The following is a 27,418-nucleotide window of genomic DNA, read 5'->3' as shown; positions in this document are numbered from 1 at the left end:
GGATATTTCTACCCGTTTTGAACATCAAAGGACTGCCTTTCTTTGCATAATAACTCAAACTCAGTCAGACTTGAAGGAGCTCTGTTAGGTCATGCCACTGATTTTGGCCATTCAAAGATATAAATATGCTTTGATATACTCTATTCTCATACTGATTAAGTTTAGGATTCTAGATTGAACTCCAATAAGTCTTTTGCATGTTTTCACCCCAGAATTGCCCTTTATCTCAGCTCTGACCAGCCTTCCTTGTGTCTGTTAGAGGCAAGTATTTGCACAGCATAATACTGCCACCACCATGTTTCTATCACAGGAACCTCGTCTGCCACCTGTTTGTTGTGTCCCTTGCATGGGTTGTGGTAAACTTTAAATGGAACTTCTTAACACTCAATTTCAGCTAGATCTGTATATAGAGATTACATTACTTCACTAATTAGGGGACATTCGAAGGCAGTTGTATGCAGTCTAGAGTAAAGGTAGCTGAATTTAACTATCAAATACATATGCGTTTAAGTTTTTGTACCTGTAAAAGAATTAAAAAGCCATGCACCGCATTCTTGTGACATAATATCCCAAATAAATACATTGACGTTTGCGGTTCAGAGGATATTAATACTTTTGAAGGGCACTGTTGCTGTGTTCTAATTAGATTGAGTTGTGAATGAAAAACAATACTGCTAAAATAATAAATAAATAATCTGGACGTAAATCTGGCACAGCTTCCTTCATCCCGTCGCCTCCTTTCAGTGCCTTGTTTACGTCTTACACAGGCCTATTTCCGGAAGCGGCCATCTTCATTCATCCAGCAGCTGCAGGCCGGCTCAGCCTGCTGGTTTCCTACGCCTGATGTATGCGCAGGGATTTGCTAGCATGTGTGTTTGTTTTTGTACGATTGTGCATGTGCCAGCACAATCCATACACCCCCCTGCCCGCCACCCCAACCCTTTCAATCCATTTTATTTAAAGATCAAACGAGGGGCTGGTGATTAATCTTTCTTCCCCCCCTTCCACTTTCTTTCATCTGCTTGGAAAAGAGGGGAACGGAGGTGTGGTACACAGGGACGGTGGGTCTGCCTTCCACGGTGACGCCTGAAATAACCACAGCGTCTCGTCTCTCTGCATCCTCCCCACCCCACTTCATCATCCCTCAGAGGTCTGCCCCCGTCTCTAAGGAGCAGAGAAAACGACTCATCTCCCTAGACTTACGGGCTTTTACATGACAGGTCCTCCGAGAAACTCTTTGGCTGCTACATTTCCGCCCATATTTACAGCCTTTTACTTCCCCAACAGCACATTCTGTGCTTTAAAAACAGGAGCAATTAATTTTATCCCATTAAAGAGCAATGCAGCCCATAAAGACCGTCCGGTAAATGGAGGAGATCAAATCTGTGGAACTTTACACGCTTTCAGCGTCTCGTCAGCAGTTTACTCACAGCTTAAAAGCTAAGCAAGACACAAGCGGAGGACGTGAGCTTGCGAGTACCTGATAAATGCTTTCCTCTGATTGGTCACGGATGGGTTCGTGTCCGGCCTCAAACACAATGTACTACAACGTCAGCAGCAGCGGAGGGTTGGGGGGGAAAGGAGACGGAGGGGGAAAATAAAAAAGAAGAAGGAAAAATTGGGTGATTTTGAGAAATTGAGAGAAAAGTGGGGAAACTGCAGAGATGATTAGTAAAGAGCATCATCATTAAAAAGCAGTTGAAGAACAGATCTCAAACATATATGGAGACTTTAAGCAGCAAGAAAGAAAAAAAAAACAGAAACAACTCATTAGCACACACTTCAGCTCCACATGCACTCATTTTCTTGGCTGCACCAACGCGCACACACACACACACACACACACACACACACACACACACACACACACACGCCGACACACACAATGATGTCTCTAATATATGATTCTGGAAACCTTCCACCTTTTATTTATCCAGCTACTCCCATACTGTCCCCCATACCGGAGCTGTCTCCCCACAGTGCACACAGAGAGGAGCAAGCTAGAAAGTGCAGTGAGGCGATGTGATTGGTCAGGGAGTTACCTGGTAGACCGGGTCTTCCAGGTCCTCCTCCAGTATCGTCTGAAGCGGGCGCACCAGCGGGAGCGAGGGAAGGAGAGAGAAATAAAACAGAAGAGAGGAAGAGCAAAGGACAGAAGAGAGGTGGAGAGTTAAGCCAGTGGAGTGGAAGCGGTAGGCGGAAAGCGCAGAGAGACTTCCCAGCATTCAGACAGTCATTGGGCAATCATCAAAGAGAAAATTACAGCGAGATAAAAAGAAATTAAGCAGGAGATGCGAAGAGGGGGAGGAATAAGCACAATGTGCAGATGGTGCCATTAATGGAACCGAAAAGTGTCTACCCGGCATTCTTTTTGTCTATATTCAGAACTCGCCTGTCAAAAGGCTCTCGTTTTAAGGCAGGGAATGGTTGACAGGTGTATTACACAAGACAAAAATAAAATAAATGAATAAAAATGCTTCACAAGTACCTGGTAGACGGCCTGCTCACACTGCTTGTCTTTCTGGGCCTTCTTCTCCATCTCCTCTCTCTGCTTTATGTCATAAATGAGCTGGAACAAGTCCCGCAGGTCCAGAATCACAGGCTCGGCCTAGAACCACGAGAGAACGTGTTAACCAACGGCGTTAATCTAAAACTCACATTCTGTCGCTCTGAAAGACTGTTTTAATAATGATTGACTAACCTGAGGTGACTGAAACCTGATTGTCCTTCACGTGGAGGCTGATTACATTCTGTTCAGGCACAGTCCAATGACATTCGCATTTTGCCGCGTTATAAAACACCAAATTCAATGTGTTTTATAGGGATTTTATGCGATAGATCTACAAATAAAGTGCGTGCTTGTGAATTACACACAGCCTGGGCGTGTGTATTTAATCTCAGTGTGAATCCAGATGTTTTGTAGAAAACATCTGGAGCACAAACAGCTTATGGAAATTTAGAAATAAGCCAATTAACCGTCCATTTATTCTACCTTGTGCTGTCTACAAAAAAATCTTCCCTTGAAACCTCTTAGTTTGTGTTTCTTCAAGTTCTGACTAGAGAGGATTACCAGCCTTAAAAATAAATAAATAAACAAATAAAAATCAAGCAATCTGATTTCCAAACGGAACAGGAACAAGATGGATCATTTCCATCTGAAAACAAACACAGCACTTTGCGCGAGTCGACCGAATGCATTAGCATCAGGGAAAAACAAACAATGCAATCAACGAGTTTAAAATCTTTCATTACAGGTAAAGCAGCTCTTGAACTGATTGCTTTCAGAGGAAAATGGGACTTCCCGATTGAGTTAATACATTCTTGCTGTTGGGACACCCGAATTGAAAACCAGGTTAAAGCCCCCCCCTGTCTTACCTCGTGCAGCCTCTGGAAACAAACCCAAGCGTGCGACCATCGCGGCGGCACGACCGCAAGAAAGTCTAATAGTGCAGCCGTGTTTGAGACCTAATCAATTATTGACTGAAGATAAGAGATCAGAGTGCACTGAGAGTTCATAGACTGAACAGTGCTTTGCATAAAGTGGTTCTCCTTTAATGTTGTCTCTCTGCGAGATATTCTCAGCCATCCCACTTCTGGTGACAAGACAGACACGCTGCGGTAATCTTTCTATACCCCCCCCCCTCCAACTGAGCCAACGGTGAAAGATACTGTCACTCTTTCAAATTCAAATCCGCTTTACATTTCACAATGCACGCCACGTCAGTAGCAGAAGAATAAAAATGCAGACCTGCCAACCCTGACGAAGTACCAGCTTAGGCAGACGGCATTTTAGATCCATGAGCAGATGAAACCGACGCAGTGTTTTCTGGACCTCAGGAGGAGTTTTTTTTTTTTTTTTACCCCTCCAGGGGGTGTTTTTTGTGGGCTCTAATGTCCCTTATACGACAGTAGGCCATACGACAGTAGGCTGACAGGAAACTGGGAAGGAGAGGGGGGAAGACATGCGGCAAATATCGTCGGGTCCGGGAGTCGAACCCGCGACGGCCGCGTCGAGGACTCAAGGCCTCCAAATATGGGTCGCACTAACCACTACGCCACCACGGCACGCCCAGGAGGAAGTTTTGATAGCGTTCACATTCATTTATTTTGGCAGGAGTCCTAACTCACACTCCCCAAAACATAAATAAAATTAATAAACGGATCCATTTTGGGAGTTTATGACAAAGCCGTATATTAGCTAAAGTTGTGTCTTATTTATTACTACTTTAACGGCAACACGATTTATGGAGACTTAACTGAGTGCTTAGAAGACACACGCACACAGAAAAAAAAATCCCTCTGTGCTTGTGTGACAAATTAGCCTAGTTAATGACAGCTGCTTCTATAGGACAGTTCAATCTGTAGATATTTCAAGATGGAGCTGGAAGGTGTGAGATATGCTCCTCCTAAATTAATCGGAGGTTCAGTAAAAAGATTCACGGCAGCCCACAGTTTTGCATAATGTCTAAACACTAGAAGCGGGAGTAAAAGCTTTTGTTTGAGTATTTTCTATAGTGACTTGAACTTTCCTGAACAAATAGAGTCCATAGCGGAACTGTGTGTTACGGATTTCCCTGTCATTTACTCACAGAGATGCCACTGAGGTGTTTTTTTGTGTTTGTTTTTTGAATGAATGAATGTTCACAGCACTGAAATTATACTTTTTGCTCTAAGGAAAAAAAGCATGAAATGTTTACTTGTTTTAATAAATACGATTATTAAAAGTCCGACAGGACGCAACAACAGTTTAAAATTAAATAAACATTCAAATCTTATCAGCTTTCACTCTTTTTAAGAAGTATTGCGATTCTACAAAAAATTCAGAGTCTAACAGAAAGTAAAGTAACAACAGAGCAGATGACGCAGCAGAAGAGAAGCAGTAATGACAGAAAACTACAATAAAGAACGCTGGAAAAACAAGAAGCAAAGTTTGGAGGGTCCTAAAAAAATTTTGAGCTCGTAATTCACACTAACGCGAGGATACAATGTTTGTATCTCAGAATTTGCTTGTGTGGATATGAGAGTCAGATATTTCCATAAGTTGTCGCCTTTCTCAGGTTGAGCTGAGGAATCTCCTGAATTTCTCCACAGTGGAACAATGAAAGATATTTCTATTTCATTTGCCACACCCAGATCTGATTACTGCCACAACCCGTAGAATCATTTTTGATGATTACATGCGACAAAATGTAATGTTCATTGCTTGTTTCATAATTGGTTACTGTATTATATTTTTATGGTGTAAAGCACTTTGAAAAAGAGTAAACACATCACAACCTGAAATACAAGAACAGGTAAAAAAAAAAAAAAAATCAAAGGCATTGACATCAATCAGTCTTGGAAGGGTTAGAAAGCTTTTTTCCAAGGCTTTGGGACTCTGGTAAACCACAGCTAACATTATGTCCGAAAAAAGATAACTTAATAAGCACTGCAGGTCTCACTTGCTTCAGCTATGGTCATGATTGATGATTCAACAATAAGAAAGAGACAGGGCAAAAAAATGGCTTCCTTGGGAGAGTTTCGAGATGGGAAACACAAGGGTCCGCCTCACCTTTGCTCAAAAAAACATCCAAAGGAATCTGGGGGAAAATATTCTGTAGACTGCGAAGCAAAAAGTGGAACTTTTTGGTGGTGCTCATCAAAGCATTTCAGAAAAATATTATTATACCTTCTGAAATATGCTACAAAAAAAGAGCAAAAACAGAAGAAATATTCACAGCACCGTCCTTTTGTTTTATTTCTTTGGTTTGTAATTTCTATGGTGGGAGTATTTTTTTTCACACATTTAAACAATGACGAGAATTTTGACGTGTAGTTCTCCCATAACCCTGAAAAGCTGATTTTTATTCATAATATTAACTCTGGTAAGTTTTGCATAAAGTTACAACAAAGACTGAACTCTGAGGCAATCCTTTCTGACACAATTAGGGCTCCTCCATCTGCACAACGAGCTGACCAAATAAGACACGTCTTTCTTGTTCTGGGACTTTGAGCAGTAAGCCAATTACTTTTGAATGTAACCCTAAATTGGCCTTTTCTGAACAACTTTAAGTCTTAGACTTCATGACGACAGAGACACTTTGTTAATTCACATCAAAGTGGTTACTTTCCAATTACAGCCACAGCAATAAGCTCTGTGCTTTCATCCCTCTCATTGTTTCCACCACGACTAACAGCCCGAGCGCCGGCGATGGCGGGTTCAAGTCCGAGAGAGAGAGAGAGAGAGAGAGAGAGTAAAATATAATTATGACCTTTCCTCAGGCACACACCAGGTAAATGGCAGCTTAGCTGAGTGAGGAAAACACCACTCTGTGATACACTGTTAGGCAGGGCAACGTTGGAAAAGCAACCCCTTTTCAATCACAGGGTGCACTGGTGAATACAGATGGAAGGCGTGTGTTGGCGTGTGTGTGTGTGTGTGCGTGTGGGAATCAGTCTAAGTCAGAGAGCCACGGTTCATGGCCCTGGGAGGATGGATATGCCATTAGAGCTGGTGACACACACTCAAACCCTCATTGACTCACTATGGGAAATCAATATGGCTACAGAGCAAGGCAGCTGGATCCAGATAAAACAAGCCAGGCACACAGATGCAACAGCAGCAACAACAATCATATCAGAGCCCAGAGAGGTACTCAATATCATGTAGAGTGTGCCGCTGGTGCTGCTGCAGGACTGACCTGGACCTTCTGCCTTATGCTGTGCCCTCATGCACAGTAAACGGTGTGTCTGATGCACAACACACACCTGCATGAGCGAAATGTCAAGAGGTTTGCACCAGCGAGAAATGAGCTGAATGAATCACTTTAACCTGCACACACGTATGACGTAGCAGTTCTTACAGTAACAGTGTGAACATTACATACATTCATCATCTACAATATGTTGTGTTAATTTGGACCTTCCACAATGTTTGTCTCCAGAAGACATTTGCCTGAGCTTGAGGATGCGCTGGCATGTTTCAGGTTATGATGAGCTTTTACTATGAAGGTATTTCTGGGCTGTGCTCGAACATCCAAGAGTGACGATCCGGTTCAGTGTGTTGGGAACTGGTTGGGTTTTATCAGCATATCTAATGTGTGGGATATGCTGTACTCAGAAGCCAGATTCGCACCAGGGAAAACTGTTTATGTAAATGAGTGCTACCATTTTTGAGAAGAGTAGGCAAATATCAAGTAATTTTTATGCCAAAAGCTTGTCGGTAAAAAAAAAAAGAAAGAAGGTGACGTGTTTTTTCTCTGCCACCTCTGAAGGGATATGCAGAGATAAATGAGGGTATATGTAAATATCTGAATGTATGTTGAGAAAATCTACAAATTCAAACTTCCGCATCAAATTCTTGCTTTTGACATTCATTGTTGTTGCTTTACTATACAACCATTTTTACAATATCTCCATTTCCTGTTTGAAAACAAATAGTGCAAATATATTGCTAAAGGCCTAAGGTGAGTCAAAAAGATCTCTCCTTCCAGGATGAGTGTGTGCAAACGCTTCACCAACATTAAAAATTGACGCGCAAAGTCAAACACTGACCGACTGTGCAGTTTTGATGGCCACAAATCTGTGATTTCCCTCCTTCCCGCAGACATAACCGAAGGCTCTGTGGTCCGTGATGTCCTTGGCAATGTAGGAGATTTCATGGACTGCATGGTGGTGTTGGAGGATCTGTGAAAGAAAACAATGAAGTATGAGCTTTTGCTGTGCAGACAAAAGTCAAATAGTTCTGTGTCTTCACGCTCCACAAAAGCATGATGTCAGCAAAATACATAAAGTTGTACCGAATTTCACTGCAATTGCAGCTACAAGTCTCTTGGGGTATCTCTTTATCCGGTTTGGATATCTGGAAATGAAAGTCTTTGTCTGTTCTGTGAAAAAAAAATAGCATAAGCTCCTTCTCATCAAACAAGGAGAATCTACAGAGGACATTACTTCTCAAAAAGTAATGTCCTACAGATTTTTATTTGGATTTAGATTTAGACTTTGACTGAGCCATTCCAGCACATGAATACGCTTTAAACTAAATTATTTGTTTGGCAAGTTGCCTTTTGGAAATGTGAACCTTTTAAGTTTTCTTCTAGTATTACTGGAAATTTATATCCACACACATTCTCATCAACTCTGCCTTATTATATCTATGTGCAGCAAATTAAACTAAGTCTGTAGAAAAACTCATTACAGAAAATAAACAATCATGATCACAATATTTAGCAGATGAAAAATATCAATATATAAAATTTTTTAATTTAAAGATTGAAAACCGTTTTAATTCCTCACAATAATTATTCCACACTAGTCCTATACAATCACTCAATAACAATATATATCACGATTGACACGTGATCAGTATCAATAGATATCAATAGATAATACGGCCAGTAGAATATTCAATAATTCCACGAAACTCTGATCCAGAACCACACAGCATTCTGGGCGATGTAGGCAGAGGAAAAGGTTCTTGCTGCTCAACCTCTCACGGTGGCATCAACTAACTAGTTCTTTGGTTGCCTAGCAACAACCTGTTGAGTAACTGGCGCAGCAGCAGTTTCTGGTTTCTGTGCCTCATGACCGCGTAAAAAAAAGTCACGCCACCAATCTGGCAGGACTTCAGCAATTTAAAACCAAAAACTAATCAATAGTCATCGATATCGACTGATATGAAATGTGTAAATGCTCACCGTGTATGGATATTTTTACAAGGTGCTGTAAGTTCACACCCGACACAAACTTTTGCAACCCTCCCTGAGAGTACACTCTGAACACTCGGTTAGAGACCTTGTATTCTTCACTGAATTATTTGCAGCTCTTCTGCCCTCTATGGTTTAGTTTGGGTTGGATCTGCCAAGCTGGCATTGCCTGTGGCAGATGGCACTGTTTGTCCTGAGGACAGAGGGGGGGGGGATCAGTGACAATCACAGCTCGGCAAGCTGTCGGACTTGATCACTTCATCTGCGCCCTCGCTCCCCGCACACACGCATGCACAGAATTCACAGCTTAATCTGCAAAGGCCCTCTGTTAAGTCACACTAAATGTCTGCTTTGTTATTGTTGTCTGTGCCAGCTGCCCGCTGCGAGGAGAGGCGCGCAGTCAACATAATGATCCTGCGGCCCTTCAGTTCATCAGAGGGGCCGGGGCCCTGTACAATCACACAACAAACACACGCATCTGCTCCCTCTGTAGTGAATCCAGAGGTGAGACGTGGCGGGGAGGAGTGACAGCAGTTTAAACACGGGGGGCCGCGAACAATCACACACACTGTAAACCCCAGCAGAGGCACATAATCGCTGTATGAGTCATGTCTTCTAAATTTAATAATTGCAGTAATGATTATTATTATCACCTTTGATTGACCTGAAAATGACAGCTAAGGCAGTGTGTGAAAAACACACAACACACGCGCACACACACAGCTCATTTACAGAGGTTATTGAATTATCTCTGGGTGGGCGGCGAGGTGACAAAGAGAGACTCTGATTCAAAAAGAGCGCACAATGAAATGACTGGATAAATTCAAAACGCTCCTCTTCATCTTGGCAGCAAGTAAAGCTTCAACAGCAGAAGCACTTCGTATGCACAGTCAGCAGGTTGGATCACCAGCGTTTAAAAATGAAGCTGGGATTGTTTTACTTGGACTTTGACATCTTTTGAGCCAGTTTCTCCGCACAAAGGTCGCGTTATTAAAACATCAATCCTGCAACATTCTCCGGGAGGCAGAAAGTTGCTGGTTTTACAAGGTAGATCTGTTCCATGGCAGATTATCATTAAGCAACAGATGTTGACCATACATCTCATAAAAAGAGGAATACAGTCTGGGATGAAGACCAGTGCAAGATGCATAACACACTAATTAAGAAAAACTAACCCAAAATGGCACATTTAGCACATTTAACTCCGCTGTTACTGTTCCCAAAGATATTTTCAAGACGCAACGGTTCATTGCTGAAAAAAACTCTAAAAATAATTATTACAAGCACCTCGAAAAGTTTCTGGCCGTTTGTATTAAATACCGGGTCAGAAAGACATCAGCAATCACCCTCAAATGTTTCGAAGATACTGACCTGATTCTGATCATACTACACTCTCAGCATACCTGTACATTAACTGTTGCAAAAACAACAAATGCTCACAAAGCAGGCGCTTATGGCTATCCAAATAAAAGCTGAAAATGAATGAAGTTTGTGTGGGCCGATTTAGATCATGCATGCGTAGGTTTCGGACAATTTTTGCTTCAATCATAATAACCTAGAGAAAAAAAAATGGTAGGAAAAGGATAGAAATAAAAATAAATCAGACAATTTCGTAGAACTCCTCAGCCGCCCCCAAAAATATTCTTATTTTTATAAATTGGTGAAAACTGGTTGTATCCTGCCACATTTTATCCACCGACAGGCTCTGCTGCTAACATGCTATGTACTGGCTCAACGTTTTGAGCTTTGCATCATGTTACAGTGTTGTCTTGATTCTTTCATGCATGTTAAAGGATAATTGAATCTCCTACTCAGCTCCTACAGACTAGCGCTAGCAGCTATTAGAAAACATCGGGCGGAACTGCGCATCTGCTGAGCCCGTCATGGGAACCACTTCTCAGTGAAACGCTGCTAAAAACGATTTTAAAGGCTTAACGGAGAAATGTTATGATGACGTGCTGAAGGGGGAGTGACGGTTTCTGACTCCCTAAAAAGACATAAATTTCAAGGCGTTAAATTGCAAATCAAATTTCTTTTAAATCATGTTTGATATATCCAGCAGTTTTATAACAATTGAAGGTAAGATAGTTACTTGATTATGCTATAAAATGGCATTCCAGGGTTGTTGATTGCTTGCAAAGGCATGTAAAAATTAAATAATGACTTTATGCTCTCAATCTGTCTCTCTCTCTTTGTGTCCAGATATGCTGATATGGACAACAGTCCCACACGGCATTGGTGTCTCTCAGGGGATTGTGGGCAGCGTGTCCTTGAAGAGCTGCTGGCCACTGACCCAAGATTTTCTGCTCTGATGCCGGGATTGAGGAGGGAGGAAAGGAAGCAGCGGGATACTGTTGGTCTAACCTCCCCTAACCTTCACATCCCTCTCCTGGAAAGCAGCCCACTGAGGCTGCCCAGTCTCCAACCAGCAGGCCCGGACCGTCAGAGCACTTAGCTTTGAGGTGTAATTAGTCGCTTGAATGAAAAAATCTCTGTGGAGCTTGGCTAAAATGAAGGCAAAAGAATAAAACGCACAAGACTCCGTGTAGTCAGATAACAGAAGCTGAACATTGAGATTGTCTTGACATGCTGGGAGTGATAAACTGATCACATACAGTACAACCTTGTTACAATAAGGTTGTATTACTGTAACAAGGTTTTCTAACGACGTATTTGAACCGTTCTTTACAAGTGGGAGTTTTTGAAAAACAAGAATAGGAAGCACAAGTTCAAAATTATACATACAGACTCAAATGTAAACACACAGCTCATTAATATTTCATCAAATGCCCTTTAGTAAGTTGTACACTGTACCAGCTGTCAAGCATGGTTTCATTCTCAGTAGTAATGTTGCATCAGTATCGCTGGGTACACCAGCGCTGAAATACTGAAGGTGTAGCACTGACTACAAATTCTTTAACTTCACCTTAAATCAGAAGCTAGACGGGTGAAACAGAGATGTTCCAAACATGCACTGAAACTGGCTTCGGGATGGATAAAGCAGGCTAACATTAGGGAACTATGCAGAATCTGTTTGAACTACGTCTAAAAACGGCCAGAAAATCAAAACCAACTTTTTCTGAAAAGACGAGATGTCACTTATCCAGATAAATGATGCTGGGAGCCTGTTGATAGCTAGACATTCTTCACAACTTCACAAGGGATATTTTAACCAAATATTAGTGGGTGTGTGTGCATGCTTTTGAGATCGTATGAATGAATTTGACCTTGTGTTGAAAAGAAAGAATCCACAATAAATTCAAACTTGGACACCCAATCTTTTTATTTCTCTTTATTCTTTTGGATAAGCAGAACTGCCAATATTAACTTACTACACATACAATTAGTCTATAAAGTTTAATGCATAGATGTTACATAATACAGATTAATCGGATTACCTAAGTCTCTCTCCTGCGTAATGCAACCTGGTGCAGAGCAGCGTGACACACGGGGGAACGACAATTGACAGCGAAAGGCAAATGTTTTCCTTGACTCAGGGTGAACCTAACACATGGAAAGCAATGACGGAAGCATAAAAGCTGCAAGAAGCTTTTTAAAAATTAAAAAGTTTCTCTACAGCATGTCTGTGGTTAATTCTGGCCAAGAAAGAGATGAAGACTTTAAGAAGTTGCTCTGTTTAATGCTTTGTACCTCTTAGCCTCTGCCTATCATGGAAATTGATGGATTTGGAACCATAAGGACTGACATTCTCTAAGGAACGACAACGGAGAACGTTGATTTAAAGCAACTGCTCTTAGTTGCTTTAAAGTACAATGCTAAAGACTGTTTAAAATATCAACTCAGCAATGACTTTGGATTTATTTTGAAATAATAGAAATGGCCTGACTACTACTGTCACATATCCATCCGTCCATCATTTATACCCACTCGTCCTTGCAGGGTCAAAGGGGAGGGGCTGGGTCTTATAGCCAGAGGTCATTGAGGGAGAGGTGGAGTACACCCTGGACAGGTCGCCAGTCCATCACAACACTCTCACACAGCACCAGATAAAAATAACTAACGACCGCTCACCGCCGAAAGGCAGGAAAGAATTACCTGAAGAGCCATCCTGGTCTTTTTAAAGAGCTATTGGAACGAGCTAAATCAGAATCTGCACATCAAAGTTGTTTTTCTTAAGATCAGAAATCAACCTCACAAATGATGGCTACTTCTTTAGTATCTGCATTTTTGTTTTTAAATGATGTGATTGAAATCATAGCATTTTGTGGAATGAACCGGATGCATCTCATCTTTGTGACTCACAAGGTTCAACCCTCGACTCCTGACATAAAGGTTTCTGCGCTTGGCGCCAGACGCTGATGAGGCCAGCGCCTGTACGTGCGTCGGGGTGCGTGGACGTGTGAGTGTGTTTATCGAGATAGAGGCCGACCCGAAAGAGAGACGTGCCGACCTGCTCTCTCCGAGATTAATGTCTCCACCCCTTCTTCTTCTGCATCTCGAACAACACTCCCCTCCATCCTGCGCGTGACCTTCTCTCCTTCGACGGCGGGGGGGCCATTCATCTATTCCTTCACCTGTACATCCATCCGTCCTCCCATCTGGGTGACGGATGCATGCTGAGGGTGTGGCGGGGGGTTTGAGATCGTCGAGATCCATGAACCTAAGCAGAGTCATTCTCTCTGTCTTGCTCTCTTCCCTTGGCATAAGGAGCGGTTGAAGGACTGATAGTGACGACTGCATATCTTTATAGTTAATATTAATGCGAGGAGACAGAGGACAAGGTCTCCCTGAAGAGAGCTTTACTCTGACATATGCTCCCTGATTCCCTACCTATCTCTCTAACTCTGTTTCAGTCCATCTCTGTCCCTCCATCACAGCCCCACCCTCCACTATCAATCTTTTCTACATCCTCGTTTCCTCTTATCGTTTCACCCAACCCTTTCCCAGCTTCTTTTACTCTCTCCCCCTCTTCACTCCCTCGGCTTTTTGCCTGTTTTTTTTTTTTTTTAGTATCTATTGTTTTATTTTCTTTATCACTCTGTCTTTCATCATAGAAATGTTTACGCGTCAAGGAGGGGTGAGGGACACGACTTTATGAGGGCTGTAAAACGAGGATTGAAGGTGAACGACGGGCAAACACACACATACACACGCACGCGCACGACGTGCAGCGTGAACGACATCCGACTCACGCTGGGGTGTAAATCTCGCAGCTGAACACCAGGTGTTGAGCTGCGGGCTTCATTCACGGCTCAGACCGACCAGACAGCACGCCACGCACATTTATACGACACAGATGTTGAATTATGGTATAGAAATAAGGTTGTTTTCCTCCAGCTGCCACAAAAAAACCCCAAAAAACAAACAAAAAAACCCCATAAAAACAAGCAAACACTGAAAATCTTAACAGGCTTCCAGAGTAAACCGTGCCAAGCATCTTAAAATTAATTTCTCTCTCATGTACCTGGCTCTTAATGCAGGAATGACTCTCAATCACCAGCACTAAAAGAAAGAAAACTGGCTTGTTTAGTGACAGGAAAGTTGCTACGCTTGGGGATCGGGGGCTGGGGGGAGGCGCATTATATTTCTTGCTCAAGGATACATTACCAGGTATAGCCGGGTAGGGTATTGAGCCTCAATAAAAGCTGTCAGCGGATCCTTGGGTAGGAAAATTTAAAAAGAAATCACCCGGCACTTCTGGCCACTTTCCTCGGAGCTACAAGCACACTCAATCTGCAACAGCATTTAATAACTGACTTCTGAGCTCTCTCCACAGACTGCCCTCTATTTATGACTGCCACTGTTGGTGTAAATCTCCAAGATGTCAAGATGTCTGACAGAAGCCAAGAAAATCTCCCTTTTATTGTGGTTTTGCTAGGTTTTAAGGTATTTTTAGCTTTCATTAGGCAGAGGGAAAACGGTGACTGACGGCAAACTGTGAGGTAAATAAGATAACTTTGTAAATGGAAGGCGATGGGAGAGTGGGGGGAATACAAATGGTTTCAAAAAGTTGCCTCCATTCATTCTTCCATTGTCCCCTCATTTACCTGAGTCTTGCGGGTGCAAGAGATTCAAGAGGGGACTAAGAAGTGATATACCAGCAGGATACCAGTGGCACATGCCTGGAAAGCCTTTAAAGGGAGCCATCCAGGAAGCCATCTTGGCAGAGACCGATTCCCCTTTAACTGACTTGTTACCCTATCTCTACGGTTTGAGTCCAGCCAAATATGGAGAATGAGTATTTCAATGACTTGTACATTCGTTGCAACATTTTTTGTCTTAGCTCTTTGTTCGGAATGACAGAGCAGAGCAGAACCAACGTTGCTGCAGAATACAACCTAATCTGTCAATCATTTTTCCGCTCCATCCTACAATCACTCATCAGCAAGACATCAAGATACTTGCAGTCCTCAGCTAGAGGCGGAGACTGAGCCCTGACCTGAAGTGGGGTTGCAAAAAAGTAAAACCGCAACAGTTTTTCTACTTTGTGAAGCATAGAGTAACTCTCACTGCCAGTCCGTTGATTGAAATTCAGCCCCTACGACAGGAAGGTTCCCTTATTAACATGACAGATAAAATGTGGATGTTTGGAAATAATGGAATAGATTCCCAAATTGTTCTTTATAACTGTGAAGAAGTGTTCCCCAATTCGTCTCGCCTAACAATGTTTCACACTAAAGTTCACAAGCTATGAGCAGCATGTCTGTTAGTTTGCAAACAGACCAACTAAATAACCAGCTAACAGCTCATTGAACTTCAAGTGTTACTTTATAAAGAGCAGGATGGCAAAAACACATAATATTCTCTAAAATAAGCCCTTTAGAAATAGACACAGTGGGTGATCATCCTCCCCCTCCGTTCTAACACCATTCAGCAAAAACCATACCAAAACCCGGCACTGGGCTCCATGCCTCGTTATTGGAAGTGCTGAAATAAAACATATGATGAAGTCAGGACAGATCCCATTGGTCAGCCAGGAAAACAGCCAAGTAAGATGGAATACGCATAATCCTGGAGCACAATATGAAACCAGTGTTGTCGCTGTTTGCAAAAAGGCATACAATGGGATAGCCATGTTCTCTCATCTACTACAGCCTTGTTCTCAGGGTTTCAATTAGGGCCTCCTGATTTCCCCAGGGGCCACTCCCTTTCATGGAGAGGCCTCATTAACAGAAGAAACAGAAATACATGCACACACAGCAGGGCTGCGCGCGGTGGTGCTCACGCATATAAACAGACCCACGTCTCCTTCAGAGCTTACCCCCGTCTTCTCATCAAAGATCTTGATCCCTCCAAAGGAAACGGTTAGAAACACCTTCTGCTTGTGTTCTCCTTTAGACCGCGCTGCAGCCGCTATACCCTGCGGATGAGACACACACACACACACACACGATGCAAAACAATCGCATTAGGAACAGAAATGAAAGACATGAAGAGTGGAAAGGGAATGCACATTAAGCAGAGTCTCTGAGTAAAAGATTGTTCTCTTGGTGGATTACTCCTCAGTATTGGTAACAAGCCACACACTGTGGTATCAGTTTAGGATGAGACCATTTACAGCCACAAACAGACATTTTACCAACACGTTTAGCAGAAGATTATGCTGCTAAACATCAAGTCCTGCCACATCTATTTGGTATGCTGCGCTTCTGTTTGAATAAATTAGAATGTTGTAGAAATTTTTTTTTAGTTAACCATTATTTTATCATAAAGCCCCTTGAGATAAAGTTTCTTTTCGAGGGAGACTTGGCCAAGAAGCACAACAGTGTACAAAATGTACAGTTTGCTACTGTGCTGAACCAAATAAGTTACTTTTGCCATGATGTCATATTCCCCATGTCTCTTTTCTTAATGATGATCTAGAGAAGAAAGATTATATAAGTTTATATATAGTCTACAACTGCCCCCAAGTGGTGAAATAATAATTAACAAAATGAGTCAGAAAGTAATAGCTGGCCTTCAGTGCTGGTGGATGTATTTCAAACATTTGGCACGGTGAGGTGAGTGATTCAGAGTGTAGTCTTGTCTGACCTAAGATAAGTTTTTCGGTCAGTACTGCAACTTTTGAGCAGCAATAGCGCATCTTTGGTGCCTCTAAGTCGCAGTGATCATCCAAAGAAAATTTTTTGAAATGTCCCAAAACGTCTGCTATGTATACTCACTCTCCATTTGAGGATATTACGAATACACTTGTCATAAAACATGTTTTTAACATAGTTTTAAGCAAAGCTTGAAATGGTTTCTTGAGTGTTTGATTTATTCAGCAAAGAAAAACAAATATTCCTCATTTGTATCATCTTGGAATTGTTTAATTCAAACGCCACCCACCCCCCTTCACTGAATGCAACATCTAATTTTAAGTCATGCACACATGTTGAATTACTGAGGAAAATATGCGCATATTTCTATAACCTGCTAAGGACGTCTTGCGTTGTCTTGTTTAGGTCCGCTGACATATTCCTAAGCTTGAATGCGAACAATAACTTAGCACAAATTTAAATGTGTCAGTATTAGCCGTGTGACGGTACAAGTCTTTCAGTTCAGCACACATCTGTACTAAATGTATAGAGCCATATTAAATATACAAGTACGCACAACGTCTGTGCATGAGCTCTTCGTTCCACTAAGCAGTTTTAAAAGTGGCACCAAAACAAAGTAGAGAAGTCACAATTTTCACAATGCACCTTAATATGAACTCGAACTGTTGTTTTCTACATGACCTTTGTGATTTTATTTAATATTTGAATAATTCTCTCCTGACATAGAAAATAGATTTTTCTAATGAGATTTATCTTGTTTAAATAAAGGCCAAGTAAAAAAAAATAAAAATTGAAAAAGAAAGGCATACCAAACCAAAGTTAGCATTTCACAACAGCAATAAGACAAATGACACTTAATTACTCACTTAAAATAATGTTAAGCCAAAAGTAAAACACTGGTGCACAGAGAAATAGGCTGAAGTCCAAATCCATTCAACCAGCTCTAAATGCCATGGAGGTTTCTACAGAGGGATTTTCTCCAACAGCTACGCTTCTAAGGTGCATTCAGTTACAACTCCTACAATGGATCGCCTCTAGATAAACACTTCCAAATAAGTCGATTTTATCGATTAATCAAATGTTTGATTTGTTATTTCTTCATTTAAATTTTCCAACGCACGCCCTGCGTGTCTATATTTCAGAGTGATGTCAATGATATCGAAAGCCCACTATGTTGTTCGTCGAGCATCTTATGACGTCCTTTAGGTGAAGTTGCATCTTTATTCTGCTGATTATTTGTTTGTTTGGTGCTAACATTTCCCAGTTGCCGTATTGAAGGTCAACTCTGGATGCAGCATTTTTTGCAGACCTACTATTTTTGTACATTGAAGGTCTGATTTCCTGAGAGTCTTGGTCCAGAACAGTTTGTGACATCTGACTACATAGATTAATGAGTGGTTTGCGCCCTATGAACCTCTGGACTGGATATGATTCACTGGTGTCTATGTAGATGCCAGAAATTAAGTCAAAACAACTCTTCTGGAAGACTTTCAGTTGTTTAAGTCAAAAATAATACTTACTGTTCATACATATGGTTGATATGTATGTTAAAAATCCTACAGTCTTTCTCATTTTAGTTTAACAAGGTTTTGAAGAGTTCAACAGCCTTTATCGTTCTTCAGATTTCAATTATCAAACTGGCTCAAAAGATTATTTTTTTAAACACTGGAAGCCTTATTATGCACATGATACACATCTTTTAGAGCAGTCAAACAATATCAAGATGGAAAACGTTCTATCACGACGCAAGTTCTGAAAAACGGAAGAAAGTCAGGGCCCAGTATTAGAACGGGCACCACTTTCATGTTGATTTGCATTGTTTAATCACAAAAAGTGGAGAAGAAAAGGGTGGAACAAGAACAGAGAACCAGAGCAGTTGAACGAGGCGCAGGAGGAGCCACGTGAAATAAGAGGTGGAGAGACGAGAGTAAAAGAGTTGATGGATTTCCTGTCGGAATAAATGAGAAGGAGGGATCCCGTTTGATCAATGAGCTGTCTGTCCGCTTCTCACCCTTATAGGTCTCCACTGGGTGGAGTTTTCACTCCACGCAAAACAAAACACAAATGTAATTTTCTCTATTTAATTTCCACTGGCAGCATGACTTAGGGATAATTAATAATGAACGAGCTGCTCCTCGCCTTATATCTTCGACAAAAATCCGCAGGAAGTAAAAGAAAAAGCAAGGATTTGTTGAAAAAATGTGGCTGTTTTTAACACAAGTTTCTTCATGTTGCAAAAGTCAATCAATTATTTTTTTTTTATAAACGGCGCTCCTTTTTTTCCATGAATTATAATAAAATGGCCAATCTGCTGTCATCTTCACTCACCTGTCTCCTACCCATCATCTAAATGATCCCTCTTCCTGTATGACTTCTCTTCTTTGTTAACTGCCCCATCTGTCTAACTCCCCCTCTAATTGTTCCTGTCCTGCCAAATGAGACATTCACCGCAATCCCCTTCTCATCCATATGGCTAACCTCCTCACTTCCTCCTGCACCCATCATCATCATGCCTATAAATTAAAGCATGCACATTTTTTTCCCTCCTATCTTTGTACTTGAACTTTTCTACCCTGAAAATTTGCATATGGGGGGGGGAGCAGACAAACCCTGCATGCATGGCTATATAGGAAGGCGCACTTACGCTGTGATGTATTAAACATGCATATTTAAATGTTCAACACTAGAATATGCATGAAGATGAACTCTTTATGGACCAAAAAAAATGAACAGCCACTGATGTTTGTAGGTTTTGAGAGAGCAGGAACTTCATCCGGCCTGAGGCGATGCATGCCGCGTTGTTTCTCCACGTTCTTCTTTTTTTTTTTGCTGTTATTTTAAATTATCATGCAAATTTAAAGTTTCCAGATTGTGTCCACGCAAATCTCTGTTTGTTTGCAACAGCAGAAAAATAAAAGGAGAGGGGAGGGTGTTCTTACCTTGAGTTTCATCATTGAGTCCTGGCAGAGCTTGTCTCCGCGGGCGGCGGTGACCTCGTCCAGGCCGATGAGTTTGGCCTTGTAGCGGACGCCATCGCCCTTAAAACGCCTGATGAGAGCTGCCTCGCTGCGATCCTGCCCTGCAGACACAAACCACACACACACCTCAGTCAACAGTGTGGCTTCCAGTCAAGGACCTCAATCTACCTCGGACCAGCACTATTACCTCAGGGACATCAATCAAGTGGCCAACAAAAAGGCTTGAAACTGTAATTCTTTGGGATAGAAATCCCCCCCCAAACAAAACAAAAACAAAAGTAAAAGTCAAAGCTAAAGATTTAACAACATCTTGTTTCAGGACTAACTCAGAAGTGATGGTGTTGAAATTGGTCAAAATACTAAGCGGATGTGCCTGTATCATTCAGAAGGAATAATGTTGAAACTCAAAATAATGGTGACATTTTGCTCTTATCTCCCTCGTCTGCTGCAGTCCTTCCTCTCTCCTCTTCTTCTATTGTGCTCCCGATTGCCGACACGGTGCGAATGCATTAGTGCGTGTCAGCCGTGGCGTGAATGTGTTGACCTTGCTCTTGTACAGGAAGTCTCTGTGTTATCTCCTGTGTTCCCTCTCGCACACAATACAAGACGCGGGCAGAGCAGCTTCTCATAAGGCTAAACTCTCGCTCCCTTTGTGTCACGGTGTCACCATTCTTCTTCAGACCGTTTTTCAGCCTCCAAGATGCCGCGGGTGAGCAGTTCATCAACGCTTTTCCCATCCGGAGGAGCACCAGCGAGTCTCCCGGTCGACTCCTCGTCGCGTGTCGTGTGCATGCGGCACGGGGAAAAGGAGTGTGAGGGCAAGAGCGAGAGGTGTAATGATAATGCAGCAAATTCAGATAATATATAGAGGCATTAGTTCTGTACTCTGTATCAGCGTGACTCTTTGGAAGGTCAGACTCGGAGTGATGGAGAGGTCCCACTCCTCCTTTTCTCACTCTTTTACACTCCCTCCACTCACACAAAGTCCCTGAAAACCCGCAGTGTAAGAAGAATGAAGCTTTGACCCGAGGTGAGGGGGAGGGACGGGGATGTCACGTTTCACAGCGCTACTTAATCATAGTTGCCCACCGCTAATCTACTTTATGTCTGCGTTACTTGCTTACTTATGCAACTTTAAATCTGCATCATCATCACATGATGTGAATCATATTTACAGCAATTTGTGTGTGTGAACAATGGGTGGGCATTTATCTCATCGTTTGTCATTTATTGTGATAAATTTCATATCAGGATAAGAATTTTGACTCATTGTTGTCACGATAAATTCCAATTAACGATGTTAACCACCCAAATCTCTCCACAATGGATTACTAGTTTTACTATTTTCTCCACTGTTTACTCAATAAAAGCATCAAAAAATATCAATAAATTTAGAAAATATGCAGCTTAGTGATACAAATCACACTTCTTAAAGAAGAGTTTTAGTATTTGTGTTTGTGGGGATTATGACTGTGTCATGCAGTCAAAATCATACAGTTATCTGTAAAGTATTTTTTAAAATCGTTTTTTTAAGTCCGTATTGCCCAAATCCACTGTGATCAATATTCAGAGATCCAGTCTTTACACCGCTACCAAGAAGAAGAACCAGCAATTCACACTACCAAAAACACTCTTCAGTGTGGGAGTTGTTCCTGAACAAAAATGACTCAAAAATAGCTATTTTTGTTTGCTGGTGAACTGTCTAATTGCTTAAATAAAATTTAAGTCAGAATCTGTTTAAAAGGAAACTGTATTTTATACTGAATAATGTCAGCTCTTAACTGGGGATGGTTCATTGGCCTAAATCCAACTATACTAGATACAATGAAGACTGAATTCACTACAGCAAATTTGTTTGTGTTTTATCCTTCTGAGCTTTTAACCTCCTTATCTTAATTGAACATGTTGGTGGATTTTGAAATATTTGCATTGTTTAGGAAACCTCAAAAGCAAGGATAAACGCTCTGCAAATGCTTCTGTTTTAGTCATGCTAACTGTGCTAATCACTAAAATGAAATCAACTTTTACTGTGACATTTTTCGAGTTATGTGGTTTCGGGAACTGACGGTCTGACGGGACAACTCTCAACCCCTTTTCCCCAACTGCCCGACTGCACTAAGACCTCTGAAGGGATTAAAGAGAAATCTGAATCGCCCAAGGTCAATCCTCTCTAAAAGATTAGAGACCGGAAGTTAAACACAAAATTCTGATCGGTGCATCTCTATTTAAAATCTTTTGTCTCATTTAATACTTGTAAAGGAAACAGTTTTCCCCATTGATAAAAAAGAAAATCCTACACACAGACACTGTGTATGAACTCGCAGTGCTGACTCACTAAAGAGACAGACTCAGCCACAGCCATACTTTGAGTAATTCATCACTGCCTCAAAACCCTAAGAGACAAAACAGCTAAAGAATTTCTGCCCTTGTTTTGTAGAGAACGACTCGTTCAGATGTGTCGCCTCAGTGGGGATTCAGATGAATGGAGGCGTTTTAATCACGAGGCTGGTCTGCTTTCATTTCCTTTAAAAATGCCTCGCAAACTGACAAGTTTGGGAAATGTACTCAACAATACTGTTGAATGTTAACACAACGATGCTACGACAGCTCCTCCAAACTCATCCTTTCTTCTCGTGGAGTCAACAACATGAAATGTGTTCCTGCTACAAAAGTCTTAAGATGCCAATTCATAATTCTTTTCCATTAAAACGTGACACATTTCTGAGTAGCCGGGTTCTCTGAATCCATGTGCTTGAAAATTGATTTGGAAAGATTTATCAAACATATGTGGAAATGTAATGCTTCATGTTGAATATTAAGGTTTCATTACCCCCAAAACAGCAAATACGACACTTTTTTTAAAACAGATTTTGCTTATATTGCGTTACCACAACTGTGTTTTGTTGAGGTTATAGTGAGTTTTAATTTATGTTGCCACTAAAACACTGTACTCCAGGAAAACTTTCATAAAAACATCAAAGACATCTGTCAAGGCAACATCATCAGCATGAATAATTAGAGTTGCAGTGTGTTGGTATATTATAACACACTGCGAAATCTAGTTTTGCATTTCAGTTATTTTTGAGCATTACATGAAACAAATTTCTCCCTATGTCATGGTTACAATATGTTCACAAAATTGAAACGCCTCAAGTAAGACACAGACCTGCTTCTGAAATTACTCTATTGAGCAAATAATGTCTTTCTGTGGATTGCTAAACCTCAAATGAAGTATTTTGCTTATATTGAGGAAGAAAATCTACTTAAATTATAGAGCTTTGTAGGTCTAAATTGTGCAAAATTGCATTGTATTACTATAAATTTGCGAAAAAGTACCATCTGCTGAAAACTGATGGAGGAAATGGAAAAAGGTGACTGGCTAGACCTCTGACTTGCAAATAATGTTGAAAAAAAATGATGGTTAGAGTACCAGCGATATGTTATGGGGTTGGGTTGAGGAAGTAGCAAGTGTACACCAAACACCACAACACAGATCAAAGATCTACACTGAGTGAAAGACGTATTAAAGCTCAACTGAGCAGCAGATGAAAACCAAACTGAAAAATAGGGGGAAAGCAACGGATGCACAGATCTATTGCAACAGCTGCAATAAATGGAGAAAATTGTTTTGCTTTGTAAATCCCCCCCTGGGTCTTTAATTTAAATGACTAAATTTATTGTTTTACAAAGTAAGCATAAAAACCGCATCCATTAATACTTACAGTTAAATTTGAACAAAAGACACATTTCTCCCCATTTCTAGAATCCCACCGTGTGCAGGGAGCAGAGTTTATCTGTCACTTCAGGGGCATGGATCTGTGTGAGTGTTAAATAACACTAGATGTGTCCAGCTGCTTTTGTCTCAATGGAGCAGCAGTTTTCATTTGAGTCTGACATTTAAGACCTGCTTGCTCCATCTGCATCCATCACCATTACCGCAGCTATACTTAGAGTCAAAGCGAGGCAGCGAGGTTGGAAAAGGCCAAGAGAGGAAGGGGAGAAAGGCGGGGAGAGTTCGGGGTTATTTCTCCTGCTGAGTGGTTTATATTATTACCTTTTGGAAGCATCTTCCATGAAAGACCTCCCCATGTGTCTGTGTGTGTCTGCGTCAGCGGGTGTGTGAATGTGTGTTTCAGGCAGGGGGAGCCATTCGGTCTGCTGTAATTAAATGTCTGGTATTGCTGTGACCCCACTGAGCTTCAAACACAACTAATGAAAGAATCTTTCGTTTCATCTGTCATGCTGTTCCACACACACACACGCACACACACGCAGAGGAACACGAGCAGCATAGTGTCACTTACTACCATGCTCACCCAGACATGTGTGGCAGCGTGTTTGCAGCGATCATAACTAGTTTGCCATAGAGATGAAAGAATCTTGTGCAGCATCAATCTCAGTAACTTCACAGGTGAACACACATGCTAATACACAGAGAGACTACTAACATCAGAGTCGGAGTAAAGCATGGGCCGCTATGAGATTCTCCCAATATGGTAAGCTTGAGTAAAATTTACATGGAAATCAAATAAAATGTAAAATGAGCTACTTGGTTTAATTTAACACAGAGTAGCAACAAATAATCCTACTGCTGCAAAAATAATAAAACATACTGCAAAGTGGAGGTCAAACACTTCAAAACAGTGTTATCTTCATATTTCAGTGGTGTACTTTGATGGCTATGGGCTTACCCCAATGACAAACATCCAAAATTCTGACTTTCTGATGATTTTAAAATTACATGAACCAACTGAATGTGATTTTAACACATAAATCTTATCTTACAACCTAATCAAGCAGAGGGAAGATTCATGACTTCATGTTTTTGCAACAGATAGTCAGGCATCTATTAAGTCTAAAAGTCAGTGCAGAGATATGCCAAGACATTCATGATTCCCTCCATGAAGAGATTTGGTACGTGCACACACTGCCAAAAGAACCACTACCTGTTTTAATGACTGTATCGCTATGCTTGGGTGGCCAGCACACATGCCTGACCTAAACTCCAAAGATAAAAGGAGGATTGCTAAGAAGATGATGAACCAGATTGATATTTCTGTATTAAAAATCCTTTTTTTGTTACTTTGTTGTTAAAACACTTGAAATATATCATTCTGTGAGGATCTATAAGGCAATTGAGTTTTAACACTATAATCTGAAATACTGAAATACATTTTTGATATACTGAGATGCACTCAAACTTCCAAATAACTCTATTGGTGTTTCTTGTAAGCAAAGGAAAAGTGTGGCCTGTTGTTTCCCTGGTGCAGCAACAGGTGAAAAGTGGTGGCACTATATTAATCCATGCGTCATCCAACATGGAGAAAACAAATGTAAGCACATTTAAACTTTTTTTTTAATTGCTCTGCTTTGATACCAGTGGGTAGAATAAGTGGCATGTAGCTATTTAAGCTAAATTCCCTCATCAGTGTGTGCAGGGCCGTGCAGAGACCTTAGGAGGGGCAGGAGCTCAAAGTTGAAAAAGGGCACATAGAGCAAGATCTTAAAACACCAAACAACAACATAGCAACAACCCATATCAATTATGAATTTGATTGGATCCTAATTGTAACACAGACCATAAATCTAAACCTGTAGCATTCATTTATAGAGAATGACAATGTTATTAAATTTTACTTAATGCATTCAGCTGAGACAAATAAAGTACATTTAGGATTTAATAAGGAAGTTTGCTTTGTAAAAGTTTCAAGAATCATCTTGATAGTTTGATTGTTGTGTTACCATGGCTACAATATGGTGTAATCTTTGTGTTTGAGTTGGGTTTGTTCACAAATACATCACAGCAAATAACCAATAATCAGTGATTGATTTTAAACTCGGCCAATAAACCTGGTCTACCTCTCACAGATTCACCTTATCGATATTTAAACATGTTAGCGATGCTGAGGTTCTTAGTAGGAAAAGTTTCGGGGGCCGGGTGGTTCTGTCTAAGGCCCCGTATTACCTTGGTCTGGCCCTGCATGAAGAGCTGCTAAGATGCGCATCTCTGGAATCTACCTGGAATCTACCTGGAATCCCCCGGTGGCCCCTATGTCAGTCCGCCAATGCTTTGGAGACATTTTGGTTCATTTCATTGTGGCATGTTTGGCTTTTTGCTGCAGCTCTAATTATTGCTACAGTTTTTTCTCTGATGTTTATTTTGTGAACTCTAAATGGGCCGAATCTTCCTTTAACACTTGAGGTTCTGCAATAACTTCTATCCCAGCCGCAAACCTCCAGCCCAGATCCAGTCAGCAGAGGCTTTAACCCGCCTGGTAGAAACGTTTAGGAGAATCAGAGCAAACAGTCAGCAGGTGGTACCGGGTGGTACTGGGGCTTTGAGCTGCGTTGCGACTCGCGGTGACCGTGTCTTATATCAGGATGTCTGATATAAAGACAAATATTTTTATATCTGTCGGTGGACCGACTCAAGCTGCCTGTAGTGAACCGGGCCTTTAGCAGAATGATCAAGTTAAAGTCAGAAGTTTCTCTGCAGCCGAAGAATTTCTGAGTTTAGGGGTGAGGCAGGTTTTGTCTCGCTAGTGCAAGGACAATTATAAAAATATAAATAGAAACAGTTTTTCTAACGTCAACATCAGACCTACGTTTTTATTCACAAACCGTTGTTAAAAAACATATTATTGCCCATAATTTGAGAGTTAGAGGACACAGATCTGCTCCCCTCCTCCTCACCATGGAACAGGTGTGTTCCATGGTGAGATAGCACTTGGTATGCAGAGTTATTTCATAACTGTCTGTCTGTTGCAACAAGCAGAGAGGGGGGTACGGACATAAAGCCTAGAGCAAGGATGGAGAAGGGGGGATAGAACGTGATGGATGGATGAATGAGCCAAGCCCCCATTGGATAAATGTCAGTCAGGATTAAAGCGTTATGACAGGCAGAACTCGACCAGCTCGCTTTAGCGTGTGCACGCAAACACACAGGTGATAGACGGCAGGTGACTGCTGGTACCGCGCACCGAGCCCTTAAGGAAAGCCCCCAGCATCGCCCCTGGCAACTGTAGCCTTCTGCCTCCTGCGTGCCCCTCCATCACTCTCTCCCAACTGATTCTCCTTTTTCACCGCCATCTACTTCACTGAAAAAGGGTTACATTTCAATTACGCATTCTGGGTGTTTACCTCTCTCTATCGGCAGGTTTGGCAGACCATATCTACCATTTCTTTTCATTATTGCAATTTGGGAAGGGCGAGATAAGAGCAGTCAGATTAAATGCCCCGAGAGCTGGATCTAAAGAAGAGAAAAAACTTCTTATGATCTCTTGTAACACAATCTAAAGCATTTTGTAAAGTTTTTGTGTGATTTATTCAAAGGTATTTTTAGTAAAGCTGATTTCAAAAGTAAAGAAAATTCTATCATTTAACTTATTCAAGCGCCAAAAAACACAGTAAGAGAGAAGTTTTCTTCATGTCAGAAAGTTTGAAGGTTTTAAAGAAACGTTTATTCCATAAATTACTTTATGGAGATCTGATGCTAAACTCGTGTGCACAATCTTGACTTTCCAGTTTGTGTCAGGGAAGTTGCTGGGAAGATGTTTGCTTTCCCTCAGAAATAACGTCAGATATTTTGCACGTACCACCGATGGTGCATCTCGGTTTGTTTCCAACAGGCCTAACTTGTTTGTGGTGGCTGTTTGTTTCACTGCGTTCTAGATGAAAAAGCTCCCAGAGGCTCCTTAACTACAGCTGGGATGGTTCCCAACAAACACTCAACAGCACATGAGGGAACCCGGCAGTT

At 41.4% G+C, this 27,418-nt stretch overlaps 1 protein-coding gene across 12 annotated transcripts in view; it reads right to left on the bottom strand.

The window, feature by feature from the left end:
• dab1 (DAB1, reelin adaptor protein) overlaps positions 1-27,418 on the bottom strand; it is a 247,618-nt gene that overhangs the window by 23,539 nt on the left and 196,661 nt on the right. For 9 of the 12 annotated variants that reach the window (XM_023339480.1, XM_023339481.1, XM_023339482.1 and 6 more), the window contains 6 exons: positions 19,624-19,763; positions 15,907-16,005; positions 7,534-7,665; positions 2,489-2,608; positions 2,043-2,081; positions 1,481-1,543 (listed from right to left, as the gene is read on the bottom strand). In XM_023339480.1, coding sequence (XP_023195248.1) covers positions 1,481-1,543; positions 2,043-2,081; positions 2,489-2,608; positions 7,534-7,665; positions 15,907-16,005; positions 19,624-19,763 — 593 coding nt within the window. The remainder of the gene's footprint in view (positions 1-1,480; positions 1,544-2,042; positions 2,082-2,488; positions 2,609-7,533; positions 7,666-15,906; positions 16,006-19,623; positions 19,764-27,418) is intronic. The other 3 variants (XM_023339485.1, XM_023339491.1, XM_023339490.1) reach the window with 2 other exon arrangements.

This window comes from Xiphophorus maculatus, chromosome 9 (genome assembly GCF_002775205.1).
Source record: "Xiphophorus maculatus strain JP 163 A chromosome 9, X_maculatus-5.0-male, whole genome shotgun sequence".
NCBI classification, from domain to species: domain Eukaryota; kingdom Metazoa; phylum Chordata; class Actinopteri; order Cyprinodontiformes; family Poeciliidae; genus Xiphophorus; species Xiphophorus maculatus.
Note: the sequence above shows the minus strand (reverse complement) of the source record. Positions and strands in the feature narration are given on the sequence as shown.